This window comes from Mugil cephalus, chromosome 2 (genome assembly GCF_022458985.1).
Source record: "Mugil cephalus isolate CIBA_MC_2020 chromosome 2, CIBA_Mcephalus_1.1, whole genome shotgun sequence".
Classification (NCBI taxonomy): domain Eukaryota; kingdom Metazoa; phylum Chordata; class Actinopteri; order Mugiliformes; family Mugilidae; genus Mugil; species Mugil cephalus.
Genome location: NC_061771.1, coordinates 31,742,947 through 31,763,419, shown reverse-complemented (window position 1 = coordinate 31,763,419; position 20,473 = coordinate 31,742,947). Strand labels below are relative to the sequence as shown.

The window sequence follows — 20,473 nt, the reverse complement described above, 5'->3', positions numbered from 1 at the left end:
AAGAAATAAGGCAAAAGAGACAAAAGACGGAGAAAGAAGTTTGGAGAAGATAATTCATGAGAGTTAATGCTTGTCTAAACCAACCAACAATTCACAATCAGCAATTGACTTAACAAATAGCATGTAGACTCCCCACAGAAAGGCCCCAGTGCTAACCACCACAGCAACATGGAGCCCAGGAAACACTGACACAGGTGGAAAATAGAGGAAGGGAAACTAACAGAAAGGTATTTCCTTTCAAAGTAAAACGAAAAGTCAAGCTCAGACAGAAATTGTCCAAAGCTCAACCTTAAGACCATGTCCACGCTGCAACATGAAAGTGAAGACACATGACAAGAGCTGCAAAGAGTAAGGATTTATTTCAAGAAAACAAAAACCAAAGGACAACAGGGCAGCCATGGTGAGCTTTCCCCCAGGCCTCTTCAACCAGGCCCTTTATTGAGTCTGGTTAAGGTCATTAGGCGCAGGCCGAACACAATTGCACAGCCGGTGGAAACGCAGAGGGACATAACAACGTGCATCCCACGTTTTGATGAAACCGTGTAAGTTTTGCAAATTTCTGTGTCTTCACGGATCTGTTTTTATCAGTGACTGGAACTGCACCATTTTGAAACCAGATCCAGGGTGAAAAAGACAAAAATAGCAATGAAAATGGACACGTGAATACGAACACAATGACGTCATCGCCTCGTCCCTCGTCCTAGCTTTAGTTGCTTCACTACTACAGCTGTGGCTGACGTCACCCACTGGATTCTGAACCTCGAAAATGAAGCCCAAAGTGGGCGGAGCCTGCGGTCGCCATGTTGGATGAGCTTTACTCCGCCCACACTTGGATACTGTAAATGTGGCCATGGGGTCGTGTTGGGGTGGAGCTAAAGCACCTGTCACTCAAAGCAGTAGTGCCCAAAATTATGTAGAATTTGAAACCTTAATAGAAAATAAACAAATGATTTAGTACAGTTGACATAAATAGTGAACTAAAGTATCGAGACCAGGCTGTAAACACGCTTAATAATGCCGTAAAGTTGTTTTTTGTTTTTTTTTTAAACAGGAAAGGATCATCTGAGACCACTGAAATAATGCAAGTGAAAGTAGATGCATGCATCTTTTTTTTTATTATTATTCATCAACCACAGTCTGATCTGCTGCAGCTCAGTGACAAAATGGAAGTCAAAATCACACTGCACCGAAAACCACTTCCAACTCAACTTGTGTTTATGTGTTTCATTCAGTGAGCTCAGATCAACGCTCAATGTAAGACACGTTCTCTGCGTTTGTTATCAGTGACAAACAAAAGTCTGTGAACACAGACCAGACACATGACTGAACCATCAGAACCCACCAAGGTACAGACAAGTACTTTCACACGTCTCTTTGGCTTCTGAGGTCAAGAAGGTGAAGTTTCTACATGACTATGACTAAAGTTATTCAGAAGTGTTTTTTAAGCTGGACATGTAAAGTTTTGTGAAAATGTTTCATCCGAGGAGATTCTTCAGTTCTAAGGGACTGGCGGGAAGTTTGAGGTTTAAGTAGGAAACTCTGTGGGTAAAACCCATCAGAAACTACTTTGACTTGTTGCTGTAAACCGGTGCATCTAATTTGCATTGACGTCTAGACATTTACGTGTCATCCTTTTTTATGTAACTGTTTGTATTGTAACTATGTATACCTTTAAAGCACAATGAGTCTGCCTTGTGCATGAAATGCGCTTTATATATAAAATTGAATTCAATTCAATTGAATCATCTTTCCCTATGAATGATCTAAGATTTATTAATCATAGGCTCCAGTCTCATGGTGTGAATGAGGCTGAAACTTCTTGGGGACAGAAGTGAAGACTGGATTGTAAATTGATGGCAGATTATATCTTAGTCCACCTCCTCTGTTTGGAAAAGTTTTTTTTTTTCTTTCCGTTGCTTTAACTACACTTCAAATGAGGTGAATCCAAAGCTACTGATGAAGTTACTGATGAGGCTCAGGAGGTAGAGGGTTCTCCACGATCCAGGGAGTTGAGCAAGGCGCTGAGGGAGGAGTTGGTAGATGCATCATTGAGACTCCAAACGAGGCCAAGAACATGTCAAAAATTAAACAACAATTGTGCAAGCCTACTGCAAGATATAAGGTTGTGCAACAACATAGTTTTGAAAAACAGATTAAGAAAGAGTACATAAATAGGCTTTGAGGAGTAGGAGGAGGAAGAGGAGGTGGCGTGGATCAATAAAAGCACGTAACAGCCGGCAGAACCTAATGAAGAGGCTGCACGGAAGCCTTTGAAACTACTTTGAAACTACTTTCGAAAGCAGCTCATGTGAATATGTGACACTTGAAAATACGTCCACACTCAAAAAACTGCTGTTACAGACTGGAAATGTTTTATAGACGGAGAAAAGTGGTTTCATTTTCTCAGACAATGCGACATAGAAGGCTCTTTATACATTTACCACATCACTAGCTGCTGCCTGAAGGCAGACAGGATCCAAATAATGAAAGGCTGCTCACACACTATTGAGTCTGTAGTTGAACATGCTTGCTTTTGTCATCTTTCCACAGGTGGGGGAGTGGGCGCTCACACAGACTGAACATGTTGTGTGAGAATGTGAGCTCTGTGGTTGGTTTCTATGGAAATGCAAGACGGTTTCTGAGTTTTGTCATAAGCTGGTTGTGTCTCTTATAGATGCTGAGCTGTGGTCGACCAGGCAGATGGACAGAGACACTGCAGCGCTGCTTTCATTCACCCTTTAGTCTGAGTTTAACTGGAACAGGAAGACCTATGTGGTTTTCCTCCTCTAACACAGACCAGAACATCGTGGTGCTGCAGAGAGATGATGTTTCCTGGTTTACGTTGCTTCAGAGGCAGCGGTGGAGGTGAATGCACTATTTATAAGATTAGTTCTGTCTCTAGAACAAATATGTTTGTGTGGAACCTCTTGGAGGTCTTCAGCTGAACGTCACATTCATTCTTTGTCTTTATCTGTCAGGAAATAATTACTTTTCAACACAGCTTCATCAAAGATTAGTTATTCTGAGGCCTCAGAGTTTTTACTTCTGCAGCTGAGGACTTTCACCTGGTTTTAACTGAACCACTGAGAGTTTCAGCTTCACTAGTTTGTTTTGTAACACAGCAGAAAGAGAAAAGACCTGGAGACCAATGAAAGTCAGCTGCTGCCTCTTCAGCGTGAACAGGAAGTGAGGAGGGCAGCAAGTCGAGAGCTTAATGACATTAAATCCAATCAACCACCTGAACAAATGTGTCAGTGAACTAATCCTTGTGTTTTGACTCTTAAATATTCACTTAATACACGAGCCGTGTGTTTCCCTCCTAGGCCTTCAATAGCCTCCAGCTTTATTAAGAACACCTCATGATGCCACTATAGAAAATCACACAGACGCAATAAAACAGGACGTGGCATCATTAACAAGGATCTTATCCAGTTAGATTAATGCCAATATTAAATCAAGTCAACAAGTTTCCTCTCCCTCACTGCAGCCACCAGCGCCACATACGTCAAATCCAGCAGAAGCATCAATGTCAACCCAAGAAAATGGCAAAAATATACATAAAATTGTAAAAATAATAAATTTTCCTCACCAGAACTTAATAAATAAATTAGAGTTTTCCTCTGGGCCTCTGAGTCAGTGGGCTGACAAATCCTTTTCTGTAGCTTCTGAGTTGCCCGACCTTTCTTAGCGATGTCCAACTTTCTCGAAAAAGTCCCTCTTTAAAAAGGCGTTGATAGTAAATCCTCAATCAAATCCATTTCTTCAGCTCCTTGGGGATAAACCTTTTTTACCTTCTGATTTTGATTCTGATCGTGGGGTGACAAAACAAATATTAAATCAACACAACTATATTATAGCTCGTCCAGCTCACAACAGCTCTGGCTAGCTCACTCTCTGACTATCCAATTAAAGGGTGTTAATACGCTGACGTTAGCTACACCTCCTGGCACGCCCTGGTTTCAACTCAAAATCCAATTGGTCAAAGAAACAGTTTGATCAACACTTATTTTATGCTGTAGGGCCTGTAGAACTGACTCTGAAGGACTCTGGGCAGATTTCTTTGACCAGCCCCCCTCAAAAAACATTGTGGTGAAAATGGAGGTGAACTGCGAGGAAAAGCTTCTGATTTGGTTTGTTCCAACCGTCAATCAGTGGTCATGAACTGTGGGTGGTGACCCAAACAATGGCATCATGGTTACAAGGCCAGCTGTGTTCAGGATCAGAGATGAAGTGAGGAGCTCAGAGTAGAGGTCGCTGCTTCTTCACATCAGAAGCTAAGGTGGTTTAGACGTCTGGTTCGGATTCCTTCTGGGTGCCTGCCTTTGGAGGTTTACTGGGCACGCCCAGCTAGGAGGAGACTATGACTGGATCCAGGTCAGATCTTTGGGTTAAACCGGATGTCTTGTCCTGCACGTTTCTGTCAATTACAGATCTGGATCTTTCTGTGACTGGAGCTGCATTTTTATGAATCCAGGTCCAGGGTGAAAAAGAGCCTGTGCGGGTTCTTTTTTCCACCATGGTCCAACATCAATGACGTGACGGACACAGTTGTGACCGTGCTGCATCAGATATTGAACCATGTTGTGCGGTTAGGGCAATATATGCTACTGCTTCATCACTACGATGTGCTAAAAAGGATTAAGGACTGTAATCCAGACTGGATGTTTGTATATGGTGTGCAATGTTGATGCGCATGCTCCGCCTCTTCTTCTTCTTCTTTTTTTTGGCTGAGCTCTGTAGCAGAAACAGCACCACACATTTCTCCACCACACATAGTACAAGGATATGTACTACAGCCTTTCTACAACTAGATGCAGTTCTGCAATGGATCCGCCTTTATGGAGAAATTCTTGACACAACGCCAAGGAAATCCAGAGGGGGGAAAAAAGATTGTTTTGTTCATAAAATAGCCCATCTGGCCTGGAAATGTCTTGGGAAGACAAAGGGAAGAGCCGGGGAGAGGATGTTTTGAATTCCTTACCTAGCCTGATGTCACTATAATCTCAAATAAACAGATGATAATGGATGGATGGATGGATGGATGGATGGATGGATGGATGGATGGACACTTTAGATGAATCTGTTGACTGCAACCTATAGATTCTACAGAACATCCTGTGCTATTAAAGGGACTATTGAGTGCAGAGTGAGCTCATTTCTTTGCATTTTCCCGGCATCAGCTACCACTCAGGAGAATATTGATCGTCTGTAAGTGATATTAGGTTTGGAAGTGGTGGAGAGAGTCAGGAGGCTGCCCGGGGATGGTGTGGATGGTTGGTACGGAGGGTATGAATGGAAGGTTCTGGATCTGAACCAGTCTCAGTTTGTTGTATCATCCTTATGAATCACATCAGACTTCGTGTGTATGCTTCATTCTAGTTGCTTCGTCCTCCAATGTCACTTCTCATAGTACAGACGTCCATTTGAAATCTGATTCTGCTGAAATGCATAATCACATTAGTCTTAATAGAGAGAAATGAGCCTCTAATGGTTCTGTTCTAGCGGGTACGATCAATAACTGTGCAGCTTCTTCTCAGTTCTTGGGAATTAAAGGAGCCTCCACCACAGTAACGAGGGCTTGTTCAGACTTGGTTGTTCAGGTACTTTCTGGCTTCATGTTTGCAGCTGCAGGCTGTTTCTCTTTCAACATTATAAGCAAACATTATAAAACCTAATGATGGATGAGGACCAGCCCTGAAAACGCTCTGCTCACACTATGCTACACTAGAACAGAACAGGAACATAACAAGGATTTTAAAACATGCAAATCTTCAAAGAACCCCCAGATAAATTTATATTGATACAAGGAAGATGTAGTCAACTGCAATAGATGTGACTCTACAGTAAATACTGGCAATAAGGCAATGAATTACATGTGGTCACTTTGAGAGAATCACACGCTCAAAAACACAAAAACTGCCTGATACAGAGAATTATCTTGGTAACACATTTAACTTTAGTAAGATTTCAGTATTACAGTGTTCAGTCCACAGTGTCTGCTTTCTTCTCCGCTGTTTTTAGTTTTTTTACTCACTTTTCTGCTATTACATTACACATGTAAAACAGAGACACATGTATTCTCCCTAGAAAATGTAGCCTATATAAACAGATCAGTGTCTCATGTCTGTTGCTGCTGTGAATTCCCCCTCCCTTATCTTATCACCCACATTTAAATAATTTATTCTCAGTCTTTTGTCTTTGATAGACCTTCTTGACATTTTTCCATCGTGTTTCTCTCTCTGCTGCACAGTCACTGTCCTCCTGTAAAGTTGCAGCCACGTTATTCAGATAATGTGGTTATTCCCACTCCTTCCTGTCTGAGCCACTGCCTTGAAGGATGAGACCAGAGTAGAATAGTTTGGTTTAAATGTTTGCAGATGAACCAACGCTGCATTCCAGCATCAGAACCTCATCCCTCCATGACACATTTTCTTGAAAAAGAAACTGGTTTCTCTTTGTCCACTTTCAGAGCATCCTCTGATGTTTTGAATGATTTGCGTGGATAAATTTTAATATGCAAATACTTCTACGTGGATGTGTCGAGCTAAAAAGTCTCTGTTGTATCTGTTGTATCAGCGACATTTTGAAGAAGTGAAATAAGAAAATAATTCCACTTCCTTTTGGTTCCCGAAAAATACTCTGTAATAGATCCATGACTGTTATAAAGTGCAGCGTCGTAAGAAAAAGAAGAGGAAGGGGAGGACACGGAGCACGAGGGGGTGCGACACAACAGATGGAATCAAAACGTTTTTTTACCTGGAATTAATAATGTACAATTTAAACTAATATAAGCTGATATATGATGATAACTCTGATGTCTCTATTTTCTAAATAAATATTTTATTTTTTCAAGTTTCTCTTCAACAATCTGAACCACATCAACAAAAGCTCCGCCCACAATGATCGAATGTTTCTCTGAACGTGAGAACAGAATCTTTCCGCTACCGCGTCCACGGATCAGCTTCACTTCACCATGTCTTTGTCCATTTAATGATGCTTTATGTCTCCAGCGATGGAGCCACGGAGGACCATCATCTTCCTCTTCTTAGGTAAGTCTTCACGGAGGATCTGAGACTTTTCCCTGAGCTGATGGAAAAAACAGAAACATGAGGAGCTTCTCTGGCTTTAGAATAAATATCATCACAGATAATTCTGCCGCTTCTCTTTATTGGGGATTTGAGATCAATGATCAACTTTTCTCTTCTCTACATGTGAACAGTAAATAGAATAACAACAAGCAACAAGACACTAGACTGATTATTAGTAACTGGAGCTGTGCTTGTTGCTGCAGACATCGTTCGTTACTCCACCCTAGTTCACATGGTGCAGAAACACTGCGCGGTTGTTTTGCAAAAAAAGAGATTCAGAACGAGGCTGAAAGTATTTTGGCTCATAGCCCAGACTGGTCAGAGTTAACGTGTCTGAACGACTCCAGCAGCAGCAAACATGACTGGAAATAGTTTTCTCAGTAAGTTTAATTCCACTGCTTGACACAAAAACACAACCTGCTTTCATCAGCTATTAAAAACAATTTCAGACTCACTGAATTATTCATGTTCACTTGATTAAATCAAATACATTTTTGTTTCTACACAAACCTCTAAAAACAACAGACTGTAGAGATGTTGTGTTCATGAACGAACTGAATCTATTGACCAGCTCTTTAAAACGAACAATGGGAACTGAGTTACAGGAGAAGTGCAGCACATGTACTGTGTACTTTTTAAAATTTATATTCAAATATCACACAACATCATCTGAGTTGTTCACAGTGTCTCTGAGTGTGTCAAAAAGAGGGAGGACACGTGAGTGGCTGGTGGCTCAAAAAGATAAAATCAGCAAAAGAAAATGCAAAATAATATAGATGTATATTTATGGTGATAAAATAATAATAAAGCACTAAGTGTAATAATCTTCTTCTGAATAATTGAAACTCTGACATCCCACAATAGAATGTAAAATATTCCGATATTTGAATGATTCTGATCCAAATCTTACTCTCTTATTCTTCCCTGTTTGTACATTTCAGCATTTGCACTTTGCATTTGCATGAAAATATTCTTCATCGTCGAACATTTCACAGATCAGTGTTTAAACTCTTTATTTATCTAAGGGCGTGAGAGTCGTCTCCACTAACACAATATGTTATTAGATTTGCTCTGACAAAAGAAAACGGTTGAAGACCATTTACTTCCTGGTCATTAACTAGTAATTACTCGCTAGTCACTCAGTTCTCTTAATAAATGTGTAATTATTTCCTCAAAGCTTAAGGAAACAAAGTAAAAGGCGTCAAGTAGAGCGGATGATCTGAGCATGTCAAATGTTGCAAAAAGACTCTTTATCAGAACTTTACCTTAAAGGAGATTAAACTTAAAAATAAAGAGTTGATACAATTTTTCGATCTCTGCAAACTAAGTATAGACAACAAGTTGACTAAACTGATGTAATAACCTCTAGATTTATTTGATTCAATACCATGTTAGAATTTACAGTGCAGCGAGACGAAGCACAGACCTGGAGTGAAGAATCTAATTGTTTACAGCTTTAGGTTTTTTATAGGAACATGTGGCGTCCATATGTTCAAGATGTTTTGCTCAGTTATTCGTAACCTGTGCTGTTTGGATGTTGACAATGAATGTGGCCCAAGTGTTGAACCCTGAGGAACTGTGAACACAAAAAGGATTCGGACCAGTTTAGCTCCATATCAGATAAGACTTTCATTAAGTTATTATTGGACATTTGCCAACAGAAATATTTGGACATTTGCCAAAAGTAATGGAGGTTGTTCCTGTTTGCATCTTTTCAAGCGTGACTATTTGTTCTTTTTCTTTTTTTATTATTACTGTTTAGATCATTTATATTTTAGATATAAACAGAAACATTTATTTTTAATTTTATTATATTTTTCTCAAAGATTATTGACTGAGGGAGGAGAGATGACCGGTGTGGAGCCGAAAGCGTTTGATCTCAAATCACAGTTATTTTGTGTTATATTTTAAAGTAGAGTTGATTAATTGATGATGATTGGTTGGTGGTCGTATGTGGCCTGGAGATATTTAGGAATGTAGGAAATGTAGGAAGGAAAGTTTATTTCTGAAATGTGCCAACTGAATAAATTAATTACAACTCCTGCTGGAATCTTTTGATATTTAGGAATGTTACAGAGAAAACTGGCTAAAAAACAAGATACTGAAAGAATGTAAATTCTCCCTGAGCTGCTGTTATTTTTTAAAATAAGAGTCGAGGCGGTATAAGAGTAACAGCCTGACCAGTTTCAGAGTCTGTGGATTCATATTTTTCCAAGTCCCGTTATCACAGACGTAAAAGATGCCTCATAGAAACAGAAACTATATCAAACTAAAACCAAAAATATGTTTTAAATAAAAACAAAACTGTAAAAAATCCCCAAATATTTCAAGTCTCGCCAGGGGAGCGTCTTCATCAGAAAACAGGAAATAATATGTTTATATTCAGTTTCCCCCAATTCCCTCGCTTTTTTTTCCTCACATTAAAAAGTGACCTTCCTTTTCCTTATCTCTAACTCACAGCGACTTATAAAAAAAACACGCCCAAATATTTACAGCGTATTTACTGAAAATAAGAGTGCTTACAGTAAACAGTGTGTTGCGAAGCAACGATGGTGGAGATGTCCTCTAAACTGAAGGACATGACATCAAACTTACCTCTGTAAATATAAAATAAGGAAGATACAGATGGTGGCTGAGTAATATTGAGCCATAAATCTAAAATCATACAGTGACCTTTTTAAACTTCCTCCGCATGGAACATGAAGCTTTCAGGAGCATTACGCCCTTTAATTTCTGCGTGGTTTCTCTGCTCCTGTTAACTCTTACATGTTTCTTTTAGATCTGTTCAGTTTAGATCAGACGGCAGCAGACGTCAGTTTGTTCAGGGCTGGTCTGTTGGTCATCAGGCAAATTACACATGGCACAGATGCAAATTATTGCCTCACATGCGCTCAGTCTCCAGGAACACGAACAGGATCCACGTCCTTTTATTTTATTTATGATAAAAATGAAGCCAGACTTGTTGTTTACCTGTAAACTTTTATCATCGTTATTACAGATACAACATCGTTACATAAATCAGTTAAATATATAAACCCCTACTGATCACTTTAAACTAATCCAGTATTAATAATTCAATAATTAATAATTCAAATACTGAATATTTTAGTTGTTGAAAATCTCCCACAGTCTAAATGGAACAGTTCACACAACCCACTCGATTCCACTCCACCATGTGAGATGTCATCAGAAACTAGAGAAGCTATTTCCATTGATGCAAAGTATCAAATATCTGGAGCAAACCAGCTGGTATCAGCCAACAGAGAAAACACAAAGCAAAGGTTTCATCGTATCCAAAACCTTTTAATTCTGTCCACATGATTCCCTATTAACTGTGCCCCACATGAGACTTAAATAACAGAATCTGAGCCTTGTCCCTCAATGTCAAACATGGTCCTTTGTCTACAGTCTATTGGGCTAATGGTGCTACTACACATAAAAAAAAGACAATGCAGTCATCTTGTAGTGAGAGTTAGCTTAGCACTGATATGTAACATGCCTTGGTGACGGGTTTCTCTGAAGAGTTACATTCATTAGCAACATCCATATGGAGAAAATGCTAATATTTTTATGGATTCTATAATGTGTACAATGATAGAGGGCTAAATAAAATGCCCGAAGGTTGAATTGTGTGTACATTGCCTCAAAACCCAGTGCGGCACACTTTCAGTAGTTTGGTTTGATCCAAATGTCCAAGTGGAGAGTGGATCTGGTTCTGTTTTTTTCTAGAACCTTTGTAGAATATGTGAGCTTGGTGGCATCTTTGTGCATGATGTCATTGTTATCAGGATGTTTTCTACTCTCTAACTTAGAAAAAATTTTAGTTTATCATTAATTAATCATACTAACAAACACAATGTTACTGACACTGGGAGTCCATTCTCTGAAGTCTGACCTATAGAGACCAGGTTCATGAATGAACCTGGTCTTAGGTGACCTTCACCTCTCAACAGAGCTGAAGAGGTTAGTGGGACAGATGGTTTTGAAGCCACAAATAATCCACAGAGAGTCAGAAAGATTGAAGACGACTGTTCCCCTCCACAGGAGTGATCCACCAACAAACATCACTCCATCATAGTGGGAGAGGAACCAGAGGAACCTGACAACATTGCAGCAGACTTCATGTTCATTTTCATCAATTGATGATGATTGGTTGGTGGTTGGAGGTTGAGACTTGATGTTTACTGTCGTGTTTCTTTATGTTTTACAGTGATTAGATTGTCTGAAACTGAGGAGGTGAAGAAGAACCTGACAGGAACTGTGGGAGGAAACATCACAATACCTGACCCTGTGGTGGAGAGAGGATTTCTGTTATATAAAGGAAAGAATATTGCTCTGGTGAATAAAAGGGAACTTGATATATTAGAGGACATTTACATGAACAGACTTCACTGGGACCAAACCACTGGACTCTTTACACTCACAGGTCTGAAGAAGAACGACTCAGGAGTTTATTATGTTGACTCCAAAAAAGGAAGAACTTCCACCACATCTTATGATCTCTTAGTGTTTGGTAAGTTTCATTTCTTCTTCCAGTTTGTGTGTCTTGGTGCTGTCCTTGTTTTAATCACATCCATATCCAGTTCATATGCTGCTGCTTGATCTGGGAATCCTCCACTTAGAGTCAACACTTCAGTCCTGGTTGGTTTGGTGACACCTGTAGTTTGTCTAACTGTCTCTTAATGTGAAGTTTTAACGTCATTATCTGAAAACACTGAACATTTTATCTGAAGAGAATTTATTATTTCACTACAGGTTTAGTCAGGTGCCTCTGAGTTTTTTAATGTGCAGTCAAGCTTCCTGTGAACTGTAGTTTGGGAAGTATAATTTAAAAAGGGTTTTGTGGTTTTGAAGAGCCTCTGTTTATCTTTTGTTCTCTCTGGCCTGATTTCCCCGTGTTCAGAGAAACACCTCGTTCAACCTGAACAACTGATCTTGATGCTTTCACTTTGAAGCTTCTCCTTATTTGATGTGAGACTTGTAAAACCCAGCTGAGCAGATAATGTTTCATTGTTTCTTTCTCTGTGGATCAAGTGTTGGTCTCTGGTTGTGAGTAAATCTCTGTTGGTCTGGAAGCATCAGACATGTTGTTGTGTTGGTAGAGTCATGGTATAAATGTGATCACCTCTGCAGGGACTGGTCACAGCTTCAGTTACAACACGTGTGTGGGCATGTTGGATTAAATTTTACCTGCAGGGTAGCGGGAAAGACACGCCTACAATAACGAACATGTTTCAACTTGAGTCCTGGAAAAACCGGCTCCACTGGTTGTTGCTTGGTTCAGTTTAAAAACTCGTCCTGTGACTATTCACCCTCTACCACTCTCCTTCCTGTTGTTGTCTGTCAGTTCTATTCCCTAAAAATCAAAATAAAAAACGTTGTGGCACCATAAAAACTAGCAGGCTGCCTGAAGAGAGGATAATAATGGTCTGGTGTCTTAATGGGTTTTTACTTTTTGTCTGATTTGTGTGTTTTTTCTTCCCTATTGACACTTATTAATTATGACGGATGTTCTGTAAATCAGTGTTTAGACAGATATCAGGGAACAAAGTAGAAAAGATGTCGACTTGAAAGAGGTTTTTTTTTACACTGCATTGTGTTCTACTTTGCATGTCGTCCCCATTAAAGTGCATTTAAATGCTGCTACGCTTCATTTGTCTTTGGCTCATTTTGTGTTTTTTTCTCTCCTCCTCCTTGATAAAGCTGTAAATCTGACTCTTCTCCAGTCTCCAGTTGAACTCATCCCCATTAGTTCCCACTACTACTCCCAGTATTCCCTCCTCACCTCCACACCCTGCAGCTGCTCTCCTCTCATTACCTCAACACCAGAATATTTTTCAGTCTCTTCTGTTAATTCATCATCGTTGTGCTTGTGGCTAATCGTAGCTTTAGCTTCCTGCTCGTTGTCTGTGTTGTCGGCCTTCACTGACTTCCTGGTACAAACCTAAATTCACGAGGACAAAAAGAAAAAACTATTATCATTTTTACAAAGAAGTAAAGCCTCTTCTAAGCCAGCGGTCACGGACCGGTTTAATGTCACACATTATTTTCACAGACTGGCCTTTAAGGTGTGGCGGATAAATACAACAAAATAAAATCATATGGGTTATAACGTAAAGGTTAAACATGCCTTCAACACAAGATATTCCACAAAAACTAATATAAAGTGCATGAAAAATACAACTGGCACATTATTTTCACAGACTGGCCTTTAAGGTGTGGCTGATAAATACAACAAAATAAAATGATACGGGTTATAACGTAAAGGTTAAACACGCCTTCAAAATAAGATACACCAAAAACTAATATAAAGTGCATGAAAAATACAACTGGCCGTAACGCTAAATCAGTGGGAGCCCTGAGCTTGTTTCTGAGCACAAAGAAACTTTCCAGAGACGTTTATTTTTGTTCATTTTGCTAGTTTTGGGATTTCAATTAAGCGTTAATGGATTATGTGTTATCGAAGTGAGCATCTCCTTTAAGAAGGTAGCCATGTGACCGAGGCAAGCATCTTGACCTGCATCAAGAGTGAGTCATAGACAGATCAGTTTAACTAGTTTCTCATCAACAAACTGTGACCGTAATCTATTTTCTATCCTGTAGTTTCTTCTCTTTTTATCTCACTTGTATTTTTGTGCAGCTCGTCATCTAACACCTCCCTGCTGCTGCTGTAACACCTATGTTGTAACACCTTATCTCAGAAAATAAAGTATTGATGATCTGACTCTGAGAGGAGTTGGTTTCCAGGCTGTGCAGCACTTCATCTAACAGCTCACTGCTGCTCCTCCTTCTTCTTGTTTTACTTCCTGAAATATTCAAGTCTTTCAATGTGAATATTCACATCCACATATGTGTTAATAGAGATTATAGTAAATAATACAGTGTTTACACAGAAATGTTACCACAGACTGTTCACAGTAAAACAAATACACCAATATTACAATGTGTTCACCTCACTTTGACTTTTATTCAGATGAAAATCTTTGAGACTTTAATGTCGACTAATCACCTTGAGACCTTTTTATTTGTGGTCCAACGTGTGAAACAGTGAGTGAAGTGTAGTTTGTAAAGTCAGGGGTCTTCATGTCTCTTTCCTCTGCAGACCCTGTCCCATCTCCTGCAGTGAAAAAACAGAATGTGAGCTCTGAGAGCTGCTCCCTGCTGTGTTCTGTGGCTGAAGAGACCACACTGTCCTGGTACAAAGACGAGGAGATCCTGAACCAGAGCAGCTCTGCTGTCTCTCTGCTTCTCTCTGTACAAGAGCAGGACTTCAGCTCTTCATTGAGATGTGTGGCTTCCAACCCTGCAGAGAAGAAGACTCTTCCAGTCGATGTGACCACGTTCTGTGGAGGAAAGAAGAGCCGAGGATCAGACAACCCAGACCAAAGACATCGTAAGAGTGATTCTAAAAAATATTCTCATCTTTTAATTCTTTAAATGGTTGTCGTTGTTGTGACATATTTTATTTCTTTAATCAACAGATTTGATGACCATTGTAATACCTGTTGTCGCTGGTGTTGTTGTTCTTGTTGGACTGGCTGCCTGGTTCATCAGATCCAAGTATCTTAACCCAAAGAAGACAACCAGTCAAGCACAAGGCAGGTATTAACTCTGTTTCTATTTAATGCCACTGATTAGATTTTAAATGAATACGTTTGTCTAATAGTAGAAATAGTTTGTCAGTGTTTCTCTGAATTACATTCCTGTGTGTGTAACTTTCTTTAAAGGACAGTTGTGTTGATAAAGACTTTGTTCAGGACAGTAAATGTTATTTCTCTCAGAAAGATGAGTGATTTTACAGCAGAATGTTCTCAGGTCACTATCATGCTGCGTCAGACAGGATCTCTTTGTGTTGTATGAGCTCACGGTACTTTCCACATTTTACTGACAATGCAAACAGAGCCGCGGGACAGACGGAGGCCATAGGATATTGTTGCGTTGACAATAGGACAGTGATGAACTTGATCTCTGGACCTTTCCTAACCTGCACAACATAACAAGTCAAACCAGTTGAGATGGAAAAGTAATATGATTTTTCCAATTTTCACCTAATTTTTATTCTTTATTTAAACAAACCGTTGGTTACTACCTTTAAGCTCCACAATCACATTTACTGTTAACTGGAAACAAACCAGTAAATCAACCAACCAGTAAATATTCACTGGAGACACATGGCATTTGTTTAAATTTCTACAACAGGAATGCAGATGAACCATGACCCATGGAGAATAATGGAAAATAAATCAAATTTTCCTTTTTATAAACCATTATATATTTGCAGGCTTTCATCCGAGACTTTTGTGTTTTTCAAATGTAGTGACAGCCTAGAAATCTCTCCAGCCGATATCTCCTGAAATATTCAACTCACTACAAAACCAGAGGCCAGAGTTAAAATATTTTTTTTAGTGTTGTCCTGGCATTAAAGAAAGAAAGATGCATTTCAACAAAATCAAGTTCAGATGAGGACAATATCTGAGTGGGCGAAGCACATAGTTATCAGAGGAAGGAGGTGAGGCTTTGCTGCTTCCTGGCCTCCCACAATCATTCAGGAAGCACAACAGGAAATTAACACAGATTGTGGAACGTTTTCATTGTGACTGAAACTGCCTAATAGCCCATGAGTTAAAGTTTCCTCCCTTTTCTTTCGCTTCTGGAGGCTTATGGACAGTTTGCACCTCGTGGTGAGCTCTCGTGAAGCCTTCTCTTTATGTTAGACTTAGATAATGACGAGCCTCGACTCTGTGGTGTTGTCAACGGATCCTGAGATGATTCGTCCAGATCCATCCACTCCTCCTAGTTTGCTGCTGCAGACTGAGCATGTCCTGTTTCTCTGCAGTAGTTTCTACACGCAAATCCCACATTTCGAAACAACTCCAGACCTTTTACCTCCTTAACTTATTAAGAAATAATGATCCCATGTCTGGGGCAGCACAGTGGCTCTGTGGTTAGCACTGATGCCGCCCAGCAAGAAGGTCCGGGTTCTGGGTGGAGTCTGGGTGGAGTCTGAGGATAAGAGGTAGTAGAAGATGAGATGAGATCCCATGTCTGCCCATTACCAACTTTATGTTTCAGACTGTTCTTGTTCTTGTCAATATTCAAGACTTCACATGTCTCTGTTTAGATTTTACTGAAGGAGTTGTCTCCTTCCAGTAAACCCTGCTATCCTTAAGGAGTTTGAAATATGTCCTGCATCTGTCAGGAATGTGGGATTGGTCTATAAATGCAACCTCAGGGGAACTCAGACTCAAAGTGGGAAAACGCAGACTTTATTTTTTTTTTCACCTCCTAAGTGAATGCACGAGTTGCTAAAAAGATCCTCCCTAAATTCCACCCACTAATTTATCTGGTGGGAGTTGCAGCTTTTGGGTGTGTTCTCTGATAACTAAACGCACATTATGCTCCTCTACATGAGCTGTTGGGTTGAGTGAGGTCAGCCAATATGAGGTTTGTGTATCTTTCCTTTGTAGGTTGTCATGATAATCAATCAACCATAGAGGTTATACTAGCGATACTCTGAGCATGTGATGCAGATGAGTTACCATAGCGGCAGTTACCATGCATTAACGTTTTATATCAACATAAGATAGACGCCCTGGAATATATGCATGTATTTACACATCGGTTTAATGAGTTATCTGAAATCTACATGGTGTTTATCCTTGTCATCTGAAAGGTTTTTTGCGGGTAAACTCTGATAAACAGTGAAAGAAATGACCTACAGTATTTGACTTAGTCTTAGCAGTGTCTTTTAGAGATATGGGGCATCTTAGTAGGTGCTAAGGCACATGTTTGAGATAACAGATACCTGAGTATCTGTTATCTCAAACATATTGTTGTATAATAATATATTAGATTATCTGAGGAATTCGGTCAAACTATCTAAGATTATTACATCTACTGTTGACTTATGTCTCTTGCTTTACCTGAGGAGTTCCTCAAAGCACAGTCCTGGGCTACATCTTATTCTCCTTTTAGGACACAGTCTAGATATCTATTGTGAAAATAACATATTTATAAACTAATCATTTCCATTCCCAGCATTTCAAACAATCTGCCATTGTTTGAACTTCTCATATCTAGACTCATCTGTCTTCTTTGTTTTCTTATTGCTGGACTCCATCCAGATCAGATTAGAAATCTTTTTCATATTTTCATGTCTGTCTAACAGGACCTTGTAATGATGTCTGCTTGTCTGATATATTCTTATAGAAATAAAGTTGTTCTTGTTGAAATTTAACTTAATCTCTGTGTCATTGCAGTGGTGGACAACGATTCAGACGTGCAGTATACTGATGTAAACATATACAGACGTGTTCAGGTAAGTACTTATTCTCACAGAAATCCCCTTGGAGCTGATTAATGATGACGATCTACTTATCCACCCTCCCTCACCCTAAACTCCTCATGTTGACTCAGTGATGCTTTGCGGTTCACTGGAAATAACCTGTTTGCACTCAGCATCTATTTATAGTTGTGATTAAAAGTGTTTGAATCTTCTACATTTCTGCATAAAAATGATTCACCTGCGGGTTATGAAAATCCTTGTTTCCGGTATCTGCTGTGACCTCCGTGTGTTGTCTCTGATAACTGCTGAAGTTGCTTCAGTTCCCTCCACAACATTTTTATTAGGTTAAGGACTGGTTGTGATCCAGATGTTCCCATCCTCTTTACTCTGGAGTATCCACTACTGTCCTTCCCAATGTTCTTCATAAATATATGTCCTAAAAAGAAAGAAATTCTCCTTTTAACTTGGAGCAAAAAGAAGTTTTCTGTTCATCCACCAGTGCTGTTAAAAACAGGAACTGTTTACACTGAAGGTCACTCTCCTACTTCATCACCTGCTTCCTGTGTTTTGTGTTTCTTCCTCTGCAGGGAGATAATTTCCCGGACTCTTCAGAGACCGTTGATCGTCCCAATCTGTCGACAGTCTACGATCAGCTGGAGGCTCATCGCATGTTACCTGATCCTGCTCAGACCACCTGAGACAATATTAAGGGATTTCCATCTTTGATCTTTAAATGAACTATTGGTCGTATGTACATTTCATTGTTTAATATTTATTGTATTGCTTTGTTTGTATTTACCTGCACTTTTTACTAAATACATTCCTGATTCCTCTTCTATTTTGTCTATATTAAGACATGTGATAGTTTCACATTTCACTCCTTTTATTGTAAAGTGCTTCAAGCTTCAACATCTTTCAAATAAAGATGTTCAACAGTAACAAATGCTTTTTATTTCTAATTGAGACGCTGCAGGATTAGAACCCATGGGGGATCATTTAATCCTTCTAACAAGCTTGAAGAGTCACTACAAATGTTAAGTTCAGGTGGTTCACAAAGTCAAGCTCAGCCACATTTAATCTCCTCCATCTTGTTTACCTTTGCTGTTTTTCTCTGCTAACTGCTTTGAAACCCACCTCGGGCCCCAGCTCCTCCTTCTAAGCTGTTTCCGCCTTATACTGTGTTTCATTTGTGTGTCATTAGTGCTCCTCTCTTCGCTACGCTGCGGGTTCTTTGCTTCTGCTCTTCCTGTCTTAGGCTTTCTATTAACAAGTGTCACCAGGTTTCTTTGACTTAAGTTCTCCAGACTGAACTATGTGCGTGTAGCATGAGGCAGAAACCGACCGTTGTATACAAGTAGAGTTACAGAACGTCCACTCAACAGAGCAAGTTTATCTTAACATGTTTACTCCTCACAGCTTTTGGGGCTGTGACTTTGAGGTCGTAGACACTAATAGAACAGGAACAGGAAATGGCTCAAAGAGGCCTGAGTGTGTTCAGTATGTAGGACGAAGGCCTTTGAAACTTCATCAAGTTTGTACTGAAGTTATGTACAAAAACACTGTTAACTCAATTTAACTAAAGACAAATAAACTAACACAGACAAATCTTAGCTTCACATGCACTCTGCTACAGTCTGACATCCATCTCTGTCAATGACCTTGTGGTCCCCCCAGTCTGCAGAAAACCAGTCTAGACTGAACCATAAACACGACACAGCAGCCTTCCTGGATATGGAAAGTCCAGTGAGTGTTTATTGTTAACTAGTCAATCATGAATTGAACTTAATTAACTAGTTAATTAACTAGTGCATACAATGCGATGTACAGTTAACTAATTCAAGCCTTTACTAGTGAACTAGTAGGATATCTACTAGTTCACCACTAAACCCATTTGCAGCTACACTAGTGTGTAATAGCTGACTAGTACAAGGAAAAATAAGCACTATTTAAGTAGAGTATCATAAAATAATGATGAGGTGGGAGGCGCATGCACTGAGGCTTCCTATTGGCTCTCCAGTCCAAAATGAAACAAGACAACCAATTAAGACTCAGTTTCCTGCTTCATTTGCACTAGTTCACCAGTGATCATGATTCCTCAGTAAATGCACCACGTTAACAGCTCTTACTGGTAAACTAGTTGGGGTCTGTTGTGAATTTACATGTCAGCGGAGCTGCATAATTGTACATGTTAACTAGTGAGAGTCACCGTGTCCACTGCTTTTACATGTTAACGTGTCCACTGCTTTTTTACCTTCTAGTAAACTAGTTGTATCCAGGAAAATGAACCAGTTAACTGGCAGCACAAATATTTACAGGTATCTCACTGTTTAACTACTTAAAACATTGTATCACTAGTTAACTAGTCATGAAATAGTTTTACTAGGTAACATGTTTGGCAGTCAAAACATATAGTAGTATAGTATAAACAGCTAAGAGACAAATGAATTCAGTTCTACCTCAGAACACTTTCCCAACATTTATAAAACAAACGCCTCCATCCAAACACGACATGCTTTTTGTCACAGTAAACTCGTGTCAAGCTGTATGTTCTCATGTGGATTTGTTGACTTAGACTCAGCTCTGTGTGCTGGCCATCTGTCCACCAGGTGATTTATTGTCTGATAACCTGCAGGTGTTCTGCTTTAATAAAAGCTCTTTCATCCATGAGAACCAGGAAGTTAAGGCAGCGAGTCGTTATCTCACTGGGTTTTATTTCTAACTGGTTCCTCCTGTCCCTACGATAACCTTGCAGAACGAATCTTCCTCTTCTGTTCTCATCATTTCTCTGTTCATGTTATATTTCTATTATCCTAGCTAAATAAACTGGCCCCCAGAATGTTACTGGATTCGAGCATATGTTCCTATATTTATTTGTGCTCATTTCATCCATTATCGTTTTCCACAAATCTTCTTGCTTGGGTTTTTAATCCAAACACAATGAAGCACGATTGTGGCATCTCAATAACAACCGCCAACATAATAGAGAACAGCATGGTGAGAGCCAGCGTGACCCAGCAAATATTTATCAGAAATGTTTACATCAAATTAAAGTGGCCTATCAGCAAATAAATACAAGTAAAGTAAAAGATTTGAAAACAAA

General features: G+C 39.5%; 1 protein-coding gene across 2 annotated transcripts; it reads left to right on the top strand.

The window, feature by feature from the left end:
- The first annotated feature begins 6,738 nt into the window (after positions 1 to 6,738).
- Positions 6,739 to 20,239, top strand: LOC125003777 (CD48 antigen-like). Of its 2 annotated transcripts, none has more exons than XM_047577952.1 (6): positions 6,739 to 7,049; positions 11,299 to 11,601; positions 14,191 to 14,481; positions 14,570 to 14,690; positions 17,348 to 17,406; positions 17,961 to 20,239. In XM_047577952.1, exons 1-5 carry the CDS (start codon positions 7,001 to 7,003, stop codon positions 17,379 to 17,381), a joined length of 798 nt encoding a protein of 265 aa, XP_047433908.1. In that variant the 5' UTR covers positions 6,739 to 7,000; the 3' UTR covers positions 17,382 to 17,406; positions 17,961 to 20,239. The 2 variants fall into 2 exon arrangements, with proteins under 2 accessions (XP_047433908.1, XP_047433907.1); XM_047577951.1 differs by having other exon boundaries at positions 6,743 to 7,049; positions 14,570 to 14,686.
- The last annotated feature ends 234 nt before the right edge of the window (positions 20,240 to 20,473 follow it).

Bases quoted from the DNA above. Each gene is read 5' to 3' on its own strand.
- LOC125003777 (XM_047577951.1), top strand. From the start codon at position 7,001: ATGTCTCCAGCGATGGAGCCACGGAGGACCATCATCTTCCTCTTCTTA. The intron at 11,602-14,190 runs GTAAGTTTCATT...TTTCCTCTGCAG, and splicing joins TTATGATCTCTTAGTGTTTG to ACCCTGTCCCATCTCCTGCA. The intron at 17,407-17,960 runs GTAAGTACTTAT...CTTCCTCTGCAG, and splicing joins ACATATACAGACGTGTTCAG to GGAGATAATTTCCCGGACTC.